General features: G+C 62.5%; 1 protein-coding gene across 7 annotated transcripts; it reads right to left on the bottom strand.

Moving 5' to 3' along the window:
• Positions 1-30: 30 nt before the first annotated feature.
• Positions 31-18,472, bottom strand: TNS2 (tensin 2). Of its 7 annotated transcripts, none has more exons than XM_044755525.2 (29): positions 18,321-18,472; positions 11,473-11,581; positions 10,987-11,024; positions 10,064-10,102; positions 9,718-9,756; positions 9,513-9,562; positions 9,128-9,299; positions 8,803-8,853; positions 8,391-8,513; positions 8,240-8,304; positions 7,331-7,414; positions 6,688-6,800; positions 6,534-6,594; positions 6,184-6,259; positions 5,803-5,932; positions 5,650-5,715; positions 5,458-5,571; positions 4,078-5,289; positions 3,788-3,938; positions 3,056-3,648; positions 2,863-2,952; positions 2,427-2,552; positions 2,139-2,231; positions 1,939-2,016; positions 1,690-1,767; positions 1,096-1,264; positions 955-1,023; positions 786-815; positions 31-671 (listed from the first exon to the last, which is right to left on the bottom strand). In XM_044755525.2, the coding sequence occupies exons 1-29, from the start codon at positions 18,393-18,395 to the stop codon at positions 533-535; spliced, it is 4,233 nt and encodes a 1,410-aa protein (XP_044611460.1). In that variant the 5' UTR covers positions 18,396-18,472; the 3' UTR covers positions 31-532. The 7 variants fall into 7 exon arrangements, with proteins under 7 accessions (XP_044611460.1, XP_070350327.1, XP_044611462.2 ...); XM_070494226.1 differs by lacking the exon at positions 18,321-18,472 and adding an exon at positions 16,426-16,450; XM_044755527.2 differs by lacking the exon at positions 18,321-18,472 and adding an exon at positions 16,114-16,293.
• Between the last annotated feature and the right edge of the window lie 654 nt (positions 18,473-19,126).

Below are 19,126 nucleotides of genomic sequence, written 5' to 3'. Positions count from 1 at the left end.
CCTGTGAACAAGGCATGACTCAACTCCAACTCAATCTTATAGAAATTCTTTATTATTAGACAAAAATAGACTCTTTCCCCCCCCTTTTCATGTGATCCCACTCTGATCTCTCTGTTCAGAGGGGGAGGCAGAGGAGGGAGCTCCTTGCTCCCTTCACCTCTCCCCTCCCGCTGCCGTGCTGGGCCCTGCAGCCGGGTGGAGCTGGCAGGGCTGTTCCCCTCCAGGGCTGATGTTCTCCTGCAGGTGGGGCTGTCCTGATCCCCTCCAGGGCTCAAGTGCTGCTGCCTCCTCACCCTTCACATGCCCATCTCTGCCATCTGCTCACGTGCAAGGTCACCCATGGGCCCGTCCACTTAGCTTAGCAGGCTGGGGGTGGGGAAGGAGAGCAGTGTCCCAGGCTGATGCCCACTCCCCGTTCCTAAGGGAGGGGGCTGGCTCCTGCATCTCCTGGGTCCAGGCCAGGGGAAGTGAGGGCTGTGTGGTGCTGGGAGGGGCGCAGTGTTGATGTGAGCTCTGAGCTGGTGGCCTGCCTTCATTTTCTCTGGCCCAGTAGAACTTTGGTGATGAAGGTGACAATGGCGCCTGCAGGCTGATCTGGGTCAAGCTCTGCAAAGAGGTGACACACATTCTCCCAGGGGCTTCCTGGCTTCTTGGCCACGAAACCAAAGATCCTAGGGGGACAAAGCCAGGGTTAGGAGGGGTGTAGCATTCCTTCCACAATGGACCGCAAAGCCAGGGCTGGGGAGGAAGGAGAGGGAGGAGACTGTGCTGGTGGGGAGGCTTACTTGGAGGTGGTCCCGTCGGGGTTGGTCCATCTGCAGAAGGAGAAGATCTGTGAGGGAATGTTCCCCGGGGACGGCTCCTGAAGGAGGGGCTGGGGCTGGGGCTCTCTGGTCTGTGGGGACTGATGGGACCACAGGGCTGTGGGAGGAAAGGGGTGGGAGGGAGGGTCACCTCCGGTCCTGAGGGTCAGTGCTGGAGAAGGTGATGCTGTTCACTGGATAATGGCGGCGAAAGAAGAGCCTGCGAGAAGGAGGGTAGGGAAAGTCACACCCAGAAATTGGGGCCCCTCAGGGCCTAACTGCACATACTCACTTCCTTTGGTTGTCTGTCAGCGTAATGCCCTGGGCTGAGACCTTGAAGTGGACAACGGCTGGGGTTGGGCGGGGGCTACAGCTCAGAGCTGCAGAGCTGGCCCGGGCCACAGCTTGGGGGCCTGTCAGTGACTCTGTCTCCACTGAGGTCAGGTAGAGCACGCTGCAGGCTGTGGGGCAAGAAGTGGGTCAGAGGGGAGCACTGGCTCTACCAGCCCCCAGATCTCCATCTCCTCCTAGTCGCCCCCGACCAGCTCTTGCACCTTCCCTGGCCAGTGCTGCTCGAAACGCATTAGAGTCACGTGGGTAACTTGTTACAAAGGCAGATTCTGGCTCCCCCAGATCTATAGTCAGAAATGCTGGAAAGCGGCCTGAGAACCGGCCTACCAACAAGTCTCCCTGCCGCCGTGATTTGTAAGACTTGGAGAACCCAGACAGGACCCCCTGCCCACCCCCTACAAACATGGGGCTCCCCCTGCCTTCATGGGTTAAATGCCCGTGTCAGGGCCTGCCCACGCCCAGGCCTTTCAGTGCCCCAAGCCTGTATCTGCAATGCCCCACTTGGTGCCCGGAGGGAGGGAGGGAGAGGCCCCACCTGCGCCCTGACGCAGGAGGTCTGCCGCCGTGCTCATGTTGGTGGGCACCGGGGCCTCTGGGGTCTCCTCCAGGGGATCTGAGGGAAAGCAGGGCCAAGAGGGAAGGTCAGCAGGGAGTGGCAATCCCTAGGAGCTGGAGAACTCCCTCTCCCATTGCAAGCGGAGGCAGGCCGGGAGCCAGGACCCCCGACCTTCTGCCTTGGCTGCAGGTGGGGAGCGGAGGGGAGGACAGATTCCTGGACACCCACCTTTGCTGGGGATGCGCAGGCAGCAGGGCAGGGACAGCGGGGAGATGGAGTGCTGGGAGACCAGGGCGGACAGGCTGCCTGCAGGGAGAGGGGGGAGTCCAGAGGGGCCCAGGGATGTCTCCTGCTTCCCCTGCGCCCCCTGAGATCCCTTGGCCTCCCTAAACCAACCCCGGGTAGCGTCCCCGGGCCCTGCTTCTCACCAAAGTAGGGCTCACTGGGACAGCCCTTGATCTTCACCCCTTTGGGCCCAGTCTCAATGAGAAAATGGCGGACCAACTGTTCCAGGGGGTCCCCTGAGAGGAGGGGAGAGGAAGACTTTATCAGATTCTAGGTTCCTGCCTTCTCCCCTGCTGGGATTCTTTCCAGAGCAGGAGAGTCACTTCCTGCCCCTCCCCACCAAGAAGTGACATGGCCCACTCGCCTTGTACTGCCTCTGGTACCAGCCCCCATGCCACTTGCCTGCTCCCTCAAGTTGGGGCATTCTGTACCTTTCCAGGGCTGGGCGCTGGGTGGGGGCGTAGCCACCTTGAGGGCCAGCCCGTAGGCTCCTTGGAATGAATGACTGTCCCTGATCAGGAAGGCCCCAGGGTCCTTGTCCTTCAGCAGGGCGATGGCTGGGGGAGGTGGGAGGAAAAGTTGTCAGAGTGGCAGACTGACCCCATGTGGCCCTGCTGCTCTGCTCCCCAGTTCCCCAGGCCTGTCGCCCTAACAGCTATGGCAGTGTTGGGCATCTGGGGACAGAACTTTAGAGTTAACAGGGCATTGACAATGTTGAGTCTAAACCTCCTTCGGCCCAAAGCCCAGAATCGCCTGCTACTGAGAGGCCAGCCCAGAGTAAACCCGCTGGGACAGAGGAGGCACCAAGGGCATCGGCTGCAAGGTGGGACTGCAGAGCCCCGAGGGCAGGGCAGGCTGGCATCTCACCTTGGTCACGGGACAGGTGTGGCTTGTACCAGAACTTGGACGTATCCTGGACAAACTTGACGTTGCTCTGGCTCTCTTGCACAGGGGGCTCTAGGACAGGGAGGAACTAAGCTTGGCCCCAGGGCTCCCCTGTCCCCACACCACGCCCTTGGGTTCTCGCAAGGTGGCCCCACCTCTCTCAAGGCCTTTATACCTGGGGGTTGGGGGACGTTATCCGGGAGCAGAGGTGCGAAGGTGACATGATGACTGGTGCCTCTGGCTGGTGGTGATGCCTGCTCTGGGCCCCAGGGTCCTCCTGGCTGTTGCCCAGGTCCCGGCAGGTGGCGTTTCTCGGGAAGTGGGGGCTGGGTGGGGCCACTGATGTCATAGGATGCAGCCAGGGGGAAGGCAGGTGTGGGTGAGCTCTGAGGTGGCTCCGGGCTGGCCACAAGCCAGGGCATCTGGGTAGGCACAGGGGTGAGGGGGGACCCATCCGGGCTATCTGGGGGGTCTCGAAGGCCCTGCCAGGGGGCATGGCGCAGGCCGGGCAGCGTGGTGGGCACATGGCCCCTTGGACTAGCACTGTCTGAGCGGCCCCCTGGGCTCCTCTCCTGAGGCCAGTCACTGGGTGAGCTGGGCGGGGAGGTCGAGGAGAAGGGGCTAGGGGTCGGAGGCTCAAGCCCACTTCTTGCTGGCAGCTCAGGAGCCTTTTCAGCGCCTCCCTGGGAAACAGGTGGCAAGGCCTCTCCAGGACTCAGTCTCTGAGTAGGCGCCAAGGTGGGGGACCTGGTGTCCTGCCTTCGGGCACTGTGGGGTGGGAGGGCAGGTGGTCAGCAGGGCCGCAGAGCCCCCGCTGCGAGCCGTCTCCCCCCACCCCCCTCCAGCCTTCCCTGTCCTGTCTGCTTGGATGAGGAGGTGCCCGGGCAGCCACGGCCCCTCTGCATACCTCTCCTTGCCCTGGACTGGGCTGCTGGTGTGCAGGGGCGTGGAGGGACCAGACAACTCTGAAGAGGCACTGCACTGGGCATCTCGGGGAGACCGAGGCAGGGTGCTGTGCCCGCTGGGGCCCTCCCTCCAGGACACTGGCTCAGGCGACTCTGCAGGGAAGGGGAGAGGAGGGGCTGTGAGCTGGAACAGGCTTTCTGTCTGGCTCAGCTCTTTCTCACTCTGTGCCTTCACCACCATCTTCTAGAACCCTCCTCTGCCCTGGGCACTCCCCACCCCAGTGCCCCTCACCTGCAGATGTCAAGGGTCCTGCTGGGGCCAGGTGTCCAGGCAGTGGATACCTGTCCCCTCCCTCCTCTGCCGGGATCTCGTAGTTCAGCTTCCTGGATTGTGGGGAGGGTGGGCCACCCGGAGAAATGGAGCCAGCCCGTGGAGAGTGGGCACCAGGGCTGGGATACCCTCTGCCCTCGCCTGGAGCCCCACAGCTGTGAGGCACCCGGCCATAGGCTGGGCAGTAACTGGGCACTGCTCCTCCATAGCTGTACGTCACCAGGGCAGGGTATCCCGGATGTCCATACCTGCCTTCAGGGCACCCGGCGCAGGGGCAGCCCTCATGCCCCTCCTCGCCAGCCTTGGGTGGCTTCAGGCAGCTGTAGTCAGGCACAGGGGCGTGGTGATGCCCACAGGCGGGCACCAGCAGAGGCAGGGGGTGCCCGGGCCGCATCGGGTGCAGAAGGGGCTTGCTGGCCTCGCTCACCCACCCCTCTCCAGCCTCCCTCTCCAGCCGCAGCCCATACAGGGCGGCCGTGGGCAGCGCCAGCTTCTCCTCACAGGTGGGGCATGAGCAGAGGGCAGGCAGCCCGGGGTCCTCCAGGATCACCACCTCCCGGTAGCCGGCGGCGCGGTAGCCACAGTCCCCATTGGCCGGTTTCCCCAGCTCTGGCAGGTAGGGGTGCGGCCCCTCGGACAGCGATCGGCAGAGGCGCCTCTTCTCCACTGAGGGCTCGGTGTAGCCCTGGGGGTGCCCCTCATAGCCCCCGTATGCCAGCCGCCGCCTCTCCAGGGTTCCCTCTGGTCGGTAGTAGCCCCCATTGGGGACCCCGCAGCCTTCCCGGTAGCCCTGGCGACAGGAGCAGTGGCGGCTGAGGCCGGGTCGGTGGCCCGAATACATTCCGAGCGGGGGGCCTCCAGCCGTGGGGGGCTGCTCCTCGTCATCCAGGATGGCGGTCTCACGTCCAGCTCCCCGGCCCCCGCTGGCCACTCCACAGCCTCCCAGGAGGCGGTCCAGCTCCTGCCGCTCAGCGGCCGTTGGGGGTGGCCGGCCAGGGGACTCGGCAGTGGGCTCCGTGGTCAGTGTGGATGAATGGCCAGAGTCACTGCTGACCGAGAGCATGGGGGGTGGGGGTGGCTCTGGAGAGGGCGCTGGCGGGGTCTGACGGGGGCCCCGCTGCACCTGGGCATAAGGACTGCCATCCAGGGGGCCCTGGGTGTGGGTCAGGGAGCCTGAGAGCAGAGGATCAGGGAGGGAGGGCAGGCAGGGGAAAGGAGAGAGAGAGAGAGTTAGCGAGAAGGGACAGGGCTGGAGACTCCACGTCAGGGCGGGTCTCTGGGGAGGCAGGAGTGCGCCCCCCAAGCCGACACCTCCCACCAGCCTGGGCCTGCCGTACACACCATCCACACTGTCCTCGTGGTGCTGGTTGAAGTTCTCGTAAGAGTCCCAGCGCACAGCGGGCTCTGCGGTATTGTAGTCCACGGTGACCGAGGGGTCATTCCGTGGGGTGTGGCCTGTGGAAAGGTGGCCAGGGGTTGAGGAGCAGGGAGAGAGAGCTGGCCGTCAGCCCCGAGTGCAAGCCCTACTCTTACCTTTGATGTTCTCGGGGCTGGAGGAGAAGACGAACTCCACCGCGGCTTGGAAAGGGACCCTCTCATCTGCAGGGAGTGGACAGTGAGGGGTCAGGCCCCCGCCCGCCTGCCCTCATCTGGGTCCAGCCCCGATGCCACTTGTCTCCCACTCACCGGTCCAGGCCTCGTCCAGCTGGTCCTTGGTGAAGGTGAGCCGTGGCCCGTGGATGGTGCATGTGTGGAACTGGACTCGGAACACAAGGGTCCGGTCTGTCCCCCGGCCACTCTTGTGATAGCAGGTCACCTGGGGAAGGGGAGAGAGACTGGGGGTCAGGCCCTCATGTCCACTTACGCCTCCTCTGTGCTTCTATCTTGGGGACTGTCTGGCCACAGCTCTACCCTGTCTCGACTTCAAGGTGGCCCCCATCTAGGGGACTCCCTTTTTCCCCACCAGTCTGCCTTGAATTGATGACTCACAAGCGCCTGTGCTGGCAAGATACACTGCCAGCCCCGGCCTCACCCCCAGGACCCTCCTTGTTGTTCAGGCCCTCTCACCATGACGTCGCCTTTGAGGAGGAGGGCTGGCTCCAGGCTGATACAAAGCTGCTGGGGACCAGGGCCTGCAATGTGACTGTGGAAGAGAGGAGAAGGCAGAGCTGAATCAGGCACTCGGGCTGGGGGGTGGGCATGCAGAAGCAGGAGGGAGTCGGGAGACCAGAGTCCGAGCCCTGAGTGAGAGACCGTTAGCTGAGCAGCAGCTTCCCCATCTGTAAACTGGACTCCATAACGGTATTAGTTTCAGGGGCAGTGGCTGGAGCTGGAGGCTCAGGTGTCAGGAAGGTTGGAGAAGCAGGGACCCAGGGAGCAGGGCTCCGGGGGAGCAGGGGCCTGGGAAGAGCACTCACTAGATTCCAGAGGTGTAGACGAGCTGCATGGACTGGTAGATCTTGAGGAAGGGCTGGAAGCCTGGCGGGGCAAGAAGCAGAAGGCACAGAGGGGTGGTGAGCGGAGGGGGTGGGGCACAGCCCTCCCCCTGGAGTACATCCCAGGTGGGCTCACCTGTGCCAGGTTCAAAGGCGGGCAGCATGGGCACAAGCACATAGTGCAGGAAGAGAGGGCTGCTGTTCATTCTGATGGAGCCGGACAGCAAACCACTGAAGTAGTTGATATACCTGGGGCGGGGGCATGTCAAGGAGAACATAAGCTCCTTTCTCTGGAGGTCCCCTTGTATCATTTCAACCATGCACACCTCTACCCACCCCTGGAAGGCCTGCCCTTCTCCTCAGCACTTCCTCCCCATCTTCCAGCTCACCAGAAAGTTCCTCCTTGCTTCTAACCTCCATCCTTCTTGCTGCCTCAAAGATTTTGTACTTGCTGCCCCCTCTGCCCGGAATGCTCACCCCCTAGATCTCTGCCTCACGTTATCGAGGTGGCCCTGACTGTCCTGCAAGTCTCTCTTCACCACAAGACTCAGCTTTATGTTCTTCATAGCACCATCCAGAATGATCTTGTCTACTTCTCCACAGGTTTATTGCTTCTCCCCGCTAGAATGTAAGCTCCATGAGAGCAGGGACCTTGTTTGGCCTGAATTCTCAGCACCACAGTGCCCTGGCACACGGGAGGTGCTCCGGTCAGGTGCTGCATGAAGGAGCAGGCCTGGGCCCTGGAAGCCATGGAGGTCCACCCGACCCGGGCTGCTCACCGGCGCTGGGACGGCTGCAGCTCCGCGGCCACCTTGTCCTCGCAGAACTTGCGCATGGTAAGAGTAGCCAGTGCCTGGTCCGCCCTGGGGAGATCAAGGGCTGGTCTCCATTCTGGCCTCCCATCCCTGAGCCCCAGGGGAGGGGGAAGAGGTGCGATCCCCCACGTCTAGAGGAAGCCCTGAGCCGTGGTCAAGAGAACTAGAAATCCCACAGATGGTCACTTCACTAGTTGCTGGACCTCAGGCAATTGTTCCCTGAGTTTTAGTTTTCTCCTCTGGAAAATGGGACAGTAAGACCATGTTATGGGTTGAATTGTGTCCCCCCAAAAGATATGTACCTCAGAATGTGACCTTATTTGGAAATAGGGTCGCTGCAGATGTAATTAGTTAAGATGTTATACTGGAGTAGGGTGGGCCCTTAATCCAAGAGGATTGGTGTCCTTAGAAGAAGAGAAGAGACACAGACACACAGACACACAGGAAGGCCATGTGACGACAGAGGCAGAGACTGGAGTGCTGCCCCTGCAAGCCAAGGAGCACCAAGGGCGGCTGGCTACCACCAGAAGCCAGAAAGAGGCCCGGAAGGATGCCGCTCAGAGTCTCTGCGGGAGCGCGGCCCTGTGGACGCCTCAGTTTTACACTTCTAGCCTCCAGAGCTGGGACAGTACATTTCTGTTGTCTTGGCCACTGAGTTTACGGCACTCTGTCGCAGCAGTCCTAGGAAACTACCACAGATCATCTGCTGGGAACCGTGGTGGCACACAAGGGAGAAAAGGAAGTGAAGAGGTCAAGTTTATAGTAAACGGCTCTCTGCACACAGACGTGGGCGTCAGGGGAGAGGGGCTCATCAAGGGTGAGCTGGAGGAAGGGCCACGGGGGAAGGGGCCACTCAGGGCCGGGGAGCCTCACCCTGCAGAGATCTTGCTGTAGTGCATGTAGGCAGAGACGATGACCCCGAGCTTGCCCTTGCTCCCCTGAGGATAGGAGACAGGGATGGAGAGCCTGCTGGGGTCCCAAGCTGAGGGCACCCCAGCCCTGCGAACCCAAGGTCCCAGCCCACCTTGCAGTATAGGACGACCACGTGCTGCGGGTCAGCACTGAGCCACATCTCCATGGCTTTGCAGATGGAGCACAGCTTGTCCAGGGGGGGCGCGTGCAGCTCAGGCCAGCCGAAGTCCTGGACCTGGGGGGAATGCAGGGGTGGAAGTCAGGGTGGGGGCCACGAACGAAGAGAGGTGGGTAGGGGTGGAAGAGGGACAGGGTGTAGGAGTCTAGGGGCAAGGTCAGGGGCCTGTTGCTTGTCTACGACAGCCTCAACACTTTCCTCACCCGTACAATGGGTGTCTCAAGTGCCACGTCATAGGGGAAAGTGCTTAAGTGTGAATTAGATGCCAACTGCTACTAATAACAACCAGAAGGCCTGGGGCTTCTGGGTGCGGGTGGGTCGGTTTCACGGCTTTAATCGCCCTTACCTTGGGGTTTAGGCGGGTCAGGTCATGTCTTTTCTCTGAAAGGTTGAAAAGCTGCAAGTAAAGGGGGGCTTTAGATGCAGTGACCTCAGGCAGCGAGGCGCGCTGGCGCGTGGAGGTGGCGTCACTCGCTGCGACCCTAACTAAGTCTTCCTCCAGAATGAGTAGGTTGCTAAGGACCGGTCCCGCTGTGACGGCCCGGCCCAGCCCACCGCCTTCCCTGCCGGCTCCGGCCCCGCCCCCGCGGGCTTGACGTCAGGGAGCAGCCCGGCCCACCTGGAGCTCCCAGCCCTCTCATTGGCTGGCTGCGGCAGGCCCCGCCCCTCACCAGGTACTTGTCGCGGTGCTTGGACTGCAGCACGTGAGCCAGCTCGCGCAGGTGGCCCCGGTGTCGCTGCTCGTCCGGGCGCGCGGGGAAGGCGGCCGCCAGGATCCGCTCGGTCACGTAGGTGAGGTCCAGGTCCCAGCGGCGCTCCATGAGCGGGTCCAGGCTGAAGCTCCTGGGAAGGAACGCAGGCCGGGCACCCGAGGGGGCCAGTGTGATGGAAGGTCGTCTGGCCGACTGCAGGGGAGGCCTCTGGGGTCCTGAGGTGGGCGGGACTGCTGGGGGGGCGTGGGGCTGCCCGGAGAACTTTGTTGGGGGGCACTGCCCTGGGCTGAGGTGTGTGGCCATCGGAAAGGGCTCCGGTGGGACCACCCCCGCGCCCACTTACCTGGGCAGGGTGCTGCGCTGCTTTGAGTGGTTAAGAGACTTGGTGGATCCCTGGTGGATGAGAAACCGTGTGTGAACGTCTCTTTCGGTAGCCTCACTCTAGGCTCCCCACTCCAGAAGTTTCCATGAACTTCTGTCCTCTGAAGAAACCTAGGTTCTCACTCCCAGAGCCACCCGCTTCCGCCCCTCCTCCAGCAGCACCTTACCAGGTGCTCTATGCGCCTCACAGGGGCCGTGTTTCTCCGCTAGAGGGCGACGCGGGAGGAAAAGGGAGTGGTTAGGGCAGGGCAAGGACCAGTCAGCCTGGAGGTAGAGAGAGGGCATGCCAGGGGCCCTGTGAGGAGTCCTAGCCCCCAGCAGACCCAAAAGAACAGGAAGAGCACAGGGCTCAGGCATTTTTTCCCCTCTCCTCTGGATGCCATCCCTCTGGATGCCCAATACCCACAGCAGTCCATTCAAGGACACCTCCTGGGGGCCCTCTATGTGGCCACCAGACCTCTGGACACTGCAGCCAGGTTCCTTCCTCCCTCACCCATCCCAGAGCACACTCACCAGCTCCACAGGAGGCAAGGCCTGACAGGATGAAGTCACCTGGAAGGAGACCCGAGTGAGGGGCTGAGCTCCTAGTGAAATGGACTCTCCCGCGCTTGAGGATGGGGCCGCCCCTCAGCTTCAGCAAGATGGTGGAGGGGCTGTCAGCAGATGGGCGCAGGCTCCAGCTGAGGTTCCTCTATTTAAGGGAGCCTCCCTCCAGCCTCTCAGTCCCCCACCCCGGGCCCCCCACTTGTTGCTCTTGGCTCCCAGCCCCCTGCCCACACAGACCCCCATTCATCCAGCTGCAGAGCAGGAGTTATATATAGAGCCATGCAGGCAGCCCATGGCCAGGGACGGACACTGGCCTCTTTCACCGGGAGACCCCGCCCCTGGGCACACTGCTCCCCCAAGCCAGTTCCGAGGCCCTGGGACCCCCCGCACTGCAGGAGGAGGACCAGGGCACCTCCTCCGAGATGGGGCTGTCTCAGGTTCCCAGTGCACAGTGGGTACTATCTACAGCTGGCACCTCTGCCCAGCCTTTCCAGGGCCCAGGACCAGACCCACTCTGGCATCCTGAGGACCCTTCCCCAGGGAGAAGGCACAGCCCATCCGGCTGCCCAGTCTCTCAAGTCCTGCTCCCCCACCCACCCACCCCACCCTTCCTCCTCCTCATTCTCCTCCTCTTCCCCACCCCCCATCCTCTCGCCAGCTGCAGCCTGGGCACAGCACCAAGACAAACGCCGTCTTGCTGTCCACCCGCCTGGGCCAGCCCTCCAGGGGGTGGAGTAGGGTGGTTCTTAAAGGGCCCAGTACAGCACCCTCTCCTACCCAAGCTGGGGTTCCCCAGTGATGAGAGGGGTGGGGCTTGATGCTAGTGTGGCTGGAGAACCTGTTTCACAGGAGGAAGGGACCCAGTCCCCCTCCCCCCATCAGGTACCCACCTTTGCTTCACATTTTCTGTGTGTCGCGACCTTGCAGACTAGAGGAGAATGAGGTGGGGAGAGGGGTTAGCAGGAGCCTCTTAGGGGCAGAAGGGGTAGGCTCCTCCCATCTCCCCAGGCCCTGGAACCAGAGTTCAAGGGAGGCATATGGCAGTGGGGTACTACTGCCCAGGCCAGGGAGGGAGGGAGCCAGAGGTCATGTTCCAGGGTGGGTGGGGGTGAGGAGGAAGGGAAGGAGGGAAGCCCCCAGCCACAGGTCAGGGTGGGTAGGCTGTGGAGAGTATTGGGTCTCCTGGGTTGCTGGGGCTGTTTGCCATGGGGAGGAAGGGCTGTTGGGAGAGAAGGTGGCTGCCTCTTGGCGCCCCTGTCGCCCTGTCCGCCGGCAGCATGCACATTACAGGTTATGTCCTCTGAGCTGGCCCACCGCAGTTGTGGAGCACAGTGGCACTGGCTGGAGGCTCTGAGTCACAGGACAGGGCGTCTTACCTCTGCACGAGACGCCTGTCCCATCGATGGTCACCTTACACACTGCGCAGACCGGCGGTTTCTTCCGGAATACCTTCTCCCGGAAGCTATGTGGCTCGGCTTTCCTAGGCTAGGGGTGGAGGGACAGACAGACAGAGGTGTCAGTTCCCACTGGGCCCATTTATGGGACTGGCTTAGGGCCTTAGCACCTCACTGGTTTCTTCCTTCCTCTCTCCTCATAAAGCCCCTCACTCGTAGTACGCACTTGGCCACAGCTGTTTCCGGGCACTGGCAGGACCTGTCCTCGACAGTGTATGCAATCTGGCCCCTTGCGTCACCCTAGCTGGGTCAGCTCCTCCCCAAGGGATCACTGAGGCCCCTCGCGTGGCCCTGGTGTGTGACACCTTGTGGTCACTGCCACCCCAAACCCTAGAGTCTTCCTCCTGGTGCAGGGTGCTCTCTGCCTGTCCTCTGTGAGGCCTGTTCCTCCTCCCACCCTGCCGTCCCTAGATGGAGGCCTGCGTGCAGACGTGAATGCAGGATGTCGGTCACGCAGCACCAGACTGACCCGGCCGGAGTGGCCTCAGCCGGTCCTGCCGCCCTGGCTCCCGCTGTCCGGCCCCGCGCTCCAGGCAGCTGACGTGCCGCCCCCCCCCCCCCCCCCCCCCGGCCCCCCTGTCAGAACAACATGTTTACTCATTGTGCATTGAGGCGCGGGTGGCAACAGTGTAAGGAGGGGCCACAGTGCTGGAGGGAGGCAGACAGAGGCAGCACCCTGGGGCAGTACTGAGCCACCGTGCTACTTCTGGCTATAGCGAGTCACTCGAGGAGGTTCAAGCGGGATTCCAGAATTGAATTGGGAAGGGGGTGGACCACCTGCTCTGTTGGGCCCCTCCCCACCCAGCCGTCCAGTGAGGCAGGAGGCTGGGATGCCCCCTTTAGGCCTAGGCCTACCTCAGACCCATCCCTCCCACTGTGGGTTCACTCCTCCTTTCCTCTGGGGACCATTTGCCTCCTCTTCCTCTCTCTTACCCATTTTTCTCCTCTGGAGTCCAAGTTCCTGCCTCCCCACTTCCATGGTATTGCCTCATGTTGCCCTGAACTGCTTTTTTGGGGGTAAAGTGAGAAAATGTGGGGAAAGGGACTGATGGGCCCCAGGCAGCACCTCTGGTCTCTTGGCTGCCCCCAAAGCAGCTGGATTAAACCCAACCTGAACCCCTGGGCTGGACCAACCTTGCCAGACCCACTAGGAGACTCGGGTGCATTCTGGAATTAACAGCACACACAGCTGATGTCAGTGGAAAGCAGAGCCCCGTGTCTAAAGCACTCCTGGGACCTGGCCACCTCCCTCCCTTCCTTTGCCACCCCCACCCCATTTCCTCCCAACTCCTCGGCTCAGGGAAAGGCCTGATCTCTTAGTCCTGTCCTGGGGCTCCAGGACAGTACCTGGAAAGGTCCTACAATGAAGTATATCTGGGCACAGGTTCGGGGGCCAGGAGCCCCAGGCTTGGCCTGCACTAGGGCAGGGAAGGTGACAGAGTTGCTAAAACGGACAGCAGGTCTTGCTTTAACCCAAACTTTTGCTGCCTCACGCCACAGCCCTGGACACCCCAAAGGGGCAGAGTAAGAAGGGATGGGGGGCAGGGGGAGAAGACTGAGGAAGCTGGAATTGAGAAAAGGGCCTGGCCTGCATCCTGGCCCCCTCCCCCACTACCCACACCTCCACCCCTGCCCCTCCTCTGCCCAGCGGCGGGCACTCCTACCCTGCTGGTGGCCCGGCTGCTGTCCCTCCTCCCCAGAGCTCTGAGCAGCCTCTCCACGGGGCCGCTGGACTTCATGGTGTCCGGCCTCCACGGCTGGCTGGGGTGCCGGCCGCGGGGCCCGAACAATGCTGGGGCCTGGCCCGGGGCTTCCTGGAAGCGGCCTGGCGGAGGCAGCCGCTTCCCCTGGGTGGAGGGCAGGCTGTCTGGCTGGTGTGAGGAGCAGCCCAGCCCTGGAAGTGGAGGGGAGTGCAGGCGGGAAGGGGGCAGGTCGCTGCTCCAGGAAGTGGGGGGGGTGGGTGGGGGAGGCCAGGAGATCAGATTCCCAGGATCTACCCTGCTGGGAGTGTCAGCCCAGGATCTTTTGCCCTCTAACCCCACCCCCTGCTCTGGAGCTGCCCCTGCCCAGGGATCCACCCCATCCAGGGATCTATAGGGATCCTGAGATCCAGCCCCCGGTGGGGCGGGGCAGGGGCGGGGTGGGAATTTAGGTCTTAGGGCAGGGCTCAAGGGCCAGTGGGGAACACCGTGTCCCTGGCCAGGCCAGCCTTCCAGCCTGAACCCTCAGGCTCTCTGGGGACTTCCAGTGGGGAGGGAGGGGGAGCTGGGAATCGCTACCCCGGCCAGCCCAGGATCTGGAGTGCATCCTGAGGGCCAGCATCCTGCCTCAGTTTCACCAGTTGTGAAGTAGGAAAAGGAAACCATGCACTGCCTCCCACCCCCTACACACTGAAGGGCCAGATTCCAGCGGAGGAATGCTCTGCCCACAGGAGTGATCCATTCCCCCGCCCCAGCTCAAGGCATGGGAGGCCCTCCTCCTGCAGCCCCCAGCTGCTCTGCTCCTGACCCAGTCTCCGCTCACCCCTTCCCTGGGCTGGTTTTAGCCAGACCTCAGATGCCCAGCCCCTCTTTCGAGCCCCCACTTGGCCCCCACCCCAGGCCCTAGGGCTGGGGCCCTCTCCCTCCCTGCCACCGAAGCCTGAGGACTACCTTCATGGCTCTCCCAGCTCTGCCCTCTTTCCTCAGCAGCTGTCACAGGGTCTGAGGACTGGACCAGAGGCCCCCTCCCAACACATACTCCACCCCCCCTCCATGGGCCTCTTGCCTCCCTCCTGGGAACATGGCCAACTTCCTGTCCCGGGAGGCAAGGGAAGGAGGTGGACTGGGGCCTTGGGAAGGGGGGGGGGGGGCAGTAATCTTCCAAAAGTATAAGGGGTTAATGGCCTGGGGGTCCTCGGCCTCAAGCCTTGGACAGCAGCCTCCCCCCACCCCAACTGGAGCTGTCACTTGAAAGAATGTGTAAACATGCCCCCCCTGGTTTGCATGGCATTTACTGAATGTCCCAGAGCTCAGGCAACTCCCCCAGCTCTGGCTTCTCCCACCAGGTCCTCAGAGGTCCCTCTTCCGCCCTCTTGCCCCTGGGGCTGGTCTAATCCTGCCTTCTCTGGGATGAGCCCCCTGATGGGAGCCCGCTCAGCTCTTCCCTGGACCTGCCTGGGCTGAGGCTTCTTCTCCTTTGAAGGCCTGATTCTCCTTCCAGGTCAGGAAGTCTGTCCCCAGAGTACCTTGGCCAGAGGACCATCTGTGTGGCAAAGACTGGGCCCCTGGGCTGTAACTGGAGAGGGCAGTGGCTCCGCAGCCCACTTCCACCCCACCGGCCCTGGCTGGGTCCCATGACATTCTAGGCCCCTGGCCAGTGTGGGCAACTGGGGGAGGAGGGGCAGTGGGGTAGGTGGGTGGGGGTGGCCTTTTTCTGCTCGTCTTGCATGACCAGGACCCCTCCAGCATGCTTCTTTCTACTCCTGCTGCCTCCGGAGGGGCTGAAAGTCCCTTCACTTGACGGTCACCCTCACCTGCAACAGGTCCCCAACCATCCTCTGACCCTCAGTGTTCTCCTCGTGGGGGGTGCACTAACCTGTGTGTTGGGTGGCCAGGGAAGCATGGCTTTGAGTCCCTCCCCACCCAGTGGAACACCTCTGAGGGAAGATGGAGGTGACAGAGTGCTTATCCCTCAGCCAGAGCTAAGAGGAAAGTACCTCCCTCGGGCAGGGCTGGGAAGGCATGGCCAGACCCCCGAGGACCCTCGCCCTCCTCCTGCCTGGAACATTCCAGAGCCTGTCAGCCTCTCCCCTAGCCTGGCCCCCTCTCACTCCAAAGCCTTGGGTTTGTTTGGAGAAACCCCTCCACCCACACTCCCCCTTCCTGGAAATAGCTGTGGTTGGATGAGAGGCCGGGAGCGCGGAGGAGGGGTGAGGCCCAGGGAAGGAGAGAGGGAGCGAAGGCGGGGGGTGGTGGGGGGGGATATGAGCGTGCCCGGTGGGATCTGGGAACCTAGAGTAGCAGCAGAAGAGGCTGAGGAGGGGGGCAGGAACCTCATCAGCCTCCTCTGTGCCCGCTCTCTGCCTCGGTTTCCCCAGACGTGAAGGAGAAAGGGAAAACCCTCACACGCACTCGCCCCGCCAGTTCCCGCCCAGGTCCGGGGCCCGCGCGCGGAGGGGTGGGGGGGTGGTGCCCGTCGAGGAGCGGCGCCTCGTGCGGGGGGCGGCGAGGGGGGCGGCGAGCGAGTGCGTGGCGGGCCGGAGCAGCGCCAGCCGGGCGGCGTGTACGCGCAGGACGCGCGGAGGCGTGGCGGCCCCGAGCGGCGTGTGACCGCGGGCCGCGCCCGCCCCTGTCACCTTCCTGGCCTCCAGCTGCCCTGCTCGCCGCGGCCCGCCCGACCCCCGACCCCCGACCCCCGACCCCCGACCCCCGCGCCCCCGCCGCAGCCCTGGGGCGCCGCTCCGCTCCCCGCGGCCCTCGAGCCCCGGCAGCCCCGCGCCCCCTGGCGCCCGCCCCCGGCACTGCCCCCCGGCCGTGACGCACAGGCCGCCGCCCTCCCGCCCGGCGCGGCGCGGCCACTCACCTGCGGGGGGCGCCCGGCGGGGCGGGGGCGCGGCGGGGCGGGGCAGCAGCAGGGGGAGCCCCCGGGCCAGCCCATCGCGCCGGCCCGCGCCGAGGCACGCGGAGGAGGCGCAGGAGGCGGGAGCGGGCGCGCCGCGCTCGCCTGGGCTCCCGCCCGCCCGCGGCCCGCTGCCGCGCCCGCCCTCTCCGCCCTCACGCGCGCTCCCCTCCCTCCTTCCCCGCTCCAATCCCCACGTCCGCCCGCTCCCCGCCCCCTCGTCGTCCTCCTGCGCCCGCTTCTCCTCCCCACCTTCCCCTGCGAACCCACGCTTACAAAGAGCCGAGAGGAGAGGAGCGCAGAGCCTGGCGGAGACAGAGAGACGGGGAGATGGGGAGAGATTGAGAGAGGCGGACGCGGAGAACACAGGGCCGGGACGATCTCAGAGACGGCAGCACGGCCACTCCACAGGAGTGTGTTTGGGATTGGGCCTGACCCCGAAGCCTGGTCTGGTGGGGGCTAGCGCCACCTACCCACTGGGGCGCCAGAGTCAGATGAAGATACTACATGTCACTTGTGTCCCAAGTCTCTGGACACCCTTCCTTGTTCCTCTGCCCCACGGGGACTTGTCGGGTGCCACCTATTCTCCCCAAAGGACTCACAGCAGAAGACCTCCACGCCGAATTCAAACCCCACCCCCCTCCCCCTAAGCAGCTCCAGTCAGCCCGTCCATCACACTGCTTTGGAGCTGGACTGTCATTCCCACTCCCTAGGAGACTTAAGAAAGTCTTCTCGCATTTAACTCAAGTCCCAGACTTCCGAATGGAGATGGAAGTTCATTCTGTGGTCTAACCTCATTCACGTGTTTTGCAGCGTCTGGGTCTGGTATTGGATAGCAACTTCCTGGAACTGAGCTAATGGCCACGGGGCTGGTCTGAGTTGTGCCACCCTGGCGGGGAAGGTATAGGGAAGGGATGTCTTTCTAGAAGCTCTGAATCGATTCCCATTCCCGGATTCTCCAATGTTCTTTAGCAGTGAACACTTCCTGAAACTTTCTCCCTCCCCGACCCTCCCCTCTGGATTTTCCATGATGAAAACTGGGCGGGGGGTGTGGTGGTGGTGGTGGATTCTGCAGAGCCAGTGCCCAGGGCTCAATGCCTAAGCCGGCTCGAGGCACCAATACCACCAACGCTGAGGCCCCCCGTCCCTCCCTGTCTCATCCCTCAGCTGGGTCCTCTCTGTGCTTGTCTTGCCTTTGGCGAAGCCGCGCAAGTCTGGTTCTGATTTCCAGGGGGTGGAGCGCCTGATTCCAATCTGGTGGCAGGGAAGAGGCTGTGAAGCAGCACTTGGCGACAGTATGGGCCCCCTGGAGACTGGCATTTGGAAAGGGTGGGCGTGTCGGACTGGGGAGCCTGGATCTTACTGCTCTTGGCTGAGTTGGTCTCCAACAGGCAGTCTTAGAGGTTGGAGCAGCGGGAGTCCCTGGGGGCTGGAGGAAGGGCTGGGCGGTTGGAATGGAGCGGGGAAGGAAGAGGTAGGGAGGTGCTGGGAGGAGTTTGGAGAAGATGGGAGGAGAGTGACAGGGATCAGAGGCTGCTGGGGAAGGGGCAGGGCTGAAGGTCATTCCGGGCATTTTGGCAAGATTTGATTATGTAGTCGAGATACATTTGACATGAAATTTTGCTCATTTCTTTGGAGCCTAGAGCTAGCTCTTTTAACATCTGGCCCTTCCCAGAGTTCATTAAGGTCTTTGACTGGGCTCCAAGGTGTATCCCAAGGGGGTGGGTTCCAATCTCTAAAGGTACCAAGAGAGGAGGCACTTGATTGGATCCCAGAGCAGTGGGCAGGGCTAAAGCCTCACATTCATGCTGGTATTGCTGCCCCTAAGAGGAACTTGAGATTCCAAGGAATTGGGAGCCGGTCATAGGATGGGTAGCTCGACTTCCAGCTCAGACTTGATTCCTGCTCTCAATGTGGGGACCAGGAGACAAGGAGGCTGCAGGAGGGAAGCTGATTAGGAAGGGCGATAGTGAAAGATTATACAGGAGGTGGCTTCGTGGGGGGGGGGGGTGTGAAATAAACATGGGTGGCACATGGGCCCAGCGGGGCATTACCAGCTCAAAGCAGCGGGAGCTGCAGAAAGGAAGGGGAAGGCAGGCCAGCCTGCGGTTAGCAAAGGTGAAATGAATTCAGGCACACCCTCTGACCTCCCTCCAGGCAGGTTTTCTTACCTTGACTATGCAGAGGGCAGCCCATCTTGGCACTGAAGGCTGAACCCCCTCTTCCATTGTCTGGGGTGATCCCATGTCTGTGACCGAGTGTGCTCAGATCCTTGGGGTGGGGGACCATAGGAGGAGGACAGTGAGGGTGTGGGCTGTCCTGGCTGGAGGAGCACTGGGTCAGGGGGAACTTCGGTGGAGGGTCTGGGCGCTGGGAACCAGGAAGAGCGGGGGAAGGGGCAGAGCTGACTCCAGAGGCGGATCTCCTGGCTGAGGACAGAGGATGTATTGTCCAGCTGGGAGGGTGCTACAGCTGGGCGGGGAGCAGCACAGCTCCCCTCTTTCAAACTCCTTTTTGGTGAGGCTGGAGGGTGAGAGAAGGCGAGTCCCCCCTTCACTTGCGGCCCTGGGGGCTCCACTGGTTGCTGAGAAACAAGGTTGCATTTGAGAAATAATGTTTCCCAGGAGCAGATGTGTAGCTCTCCCACTTCCTGAGAAACCAGATGCTGCGAGCAAGCTTAGCAGCCGAGGTGACGCCCTCAGCACTCACTGGGAGCCTCAGGGCCTTGGGATGCGAGCCTAATGCTTGATTCTGTTTAGGGGAAGCGAGGCTATCTGCACTAGAAGACACACGGGAGCCAAACAGCGTAAAGTTGACCCTTGTAAAGTAGGATGCCAGGCCTACATCCATCTGGCAGCTCAAGGTTCACAGTGGGGTGACAGTCAGGGACGACTAGTCCTGGGATCCATTTCTGCACTTGGGCTTCTGAGAGGGTGCACACATCCTACCAGCGCCTCCCTTTCCCTTGAACTTAGAG

This window comes from Equus asinus, chromosome 22 (assembly GCF_041296235.1).
Source record: "Equus asinus isolate D_3611 breed Donkey chromosome 22, EquAss-T2T_v2, whole genome shotgun sequence".
NCBI classification, from domain to species: Eukaryota; Metazoa; Chordata; class Mammalia; order Perissodactyla; family Equidae; genus Equus; species Equus asinus.
This window is presented reverse-complemented; position numbering and strand designations above follow the sequence as displayed.

Coding starts and splice junctions, on each gene's coding strand:
- TNS2 (XM_044755525.2), bottom strand. CDS start 18,395: ATGGGATCACCCCAGACAATGGAAGAGGGGGTTCAGCCTTCAGTGCCA. Junction 6,595..6,687: donor CGCCTTTGAACCTGGCACAG/GTGAGCCCACCT, acceptor TTGCCCCGCCAG/GCTTCCAGCCCTTCCTCAAG. Junction 5,716..5,802: donor GCTGGACGAGGCCTGGACCG/GTGAGTGGGAGA, acceptor CACTCCCTGCAG/ATGAGAGGGTCCCTTTCCAA.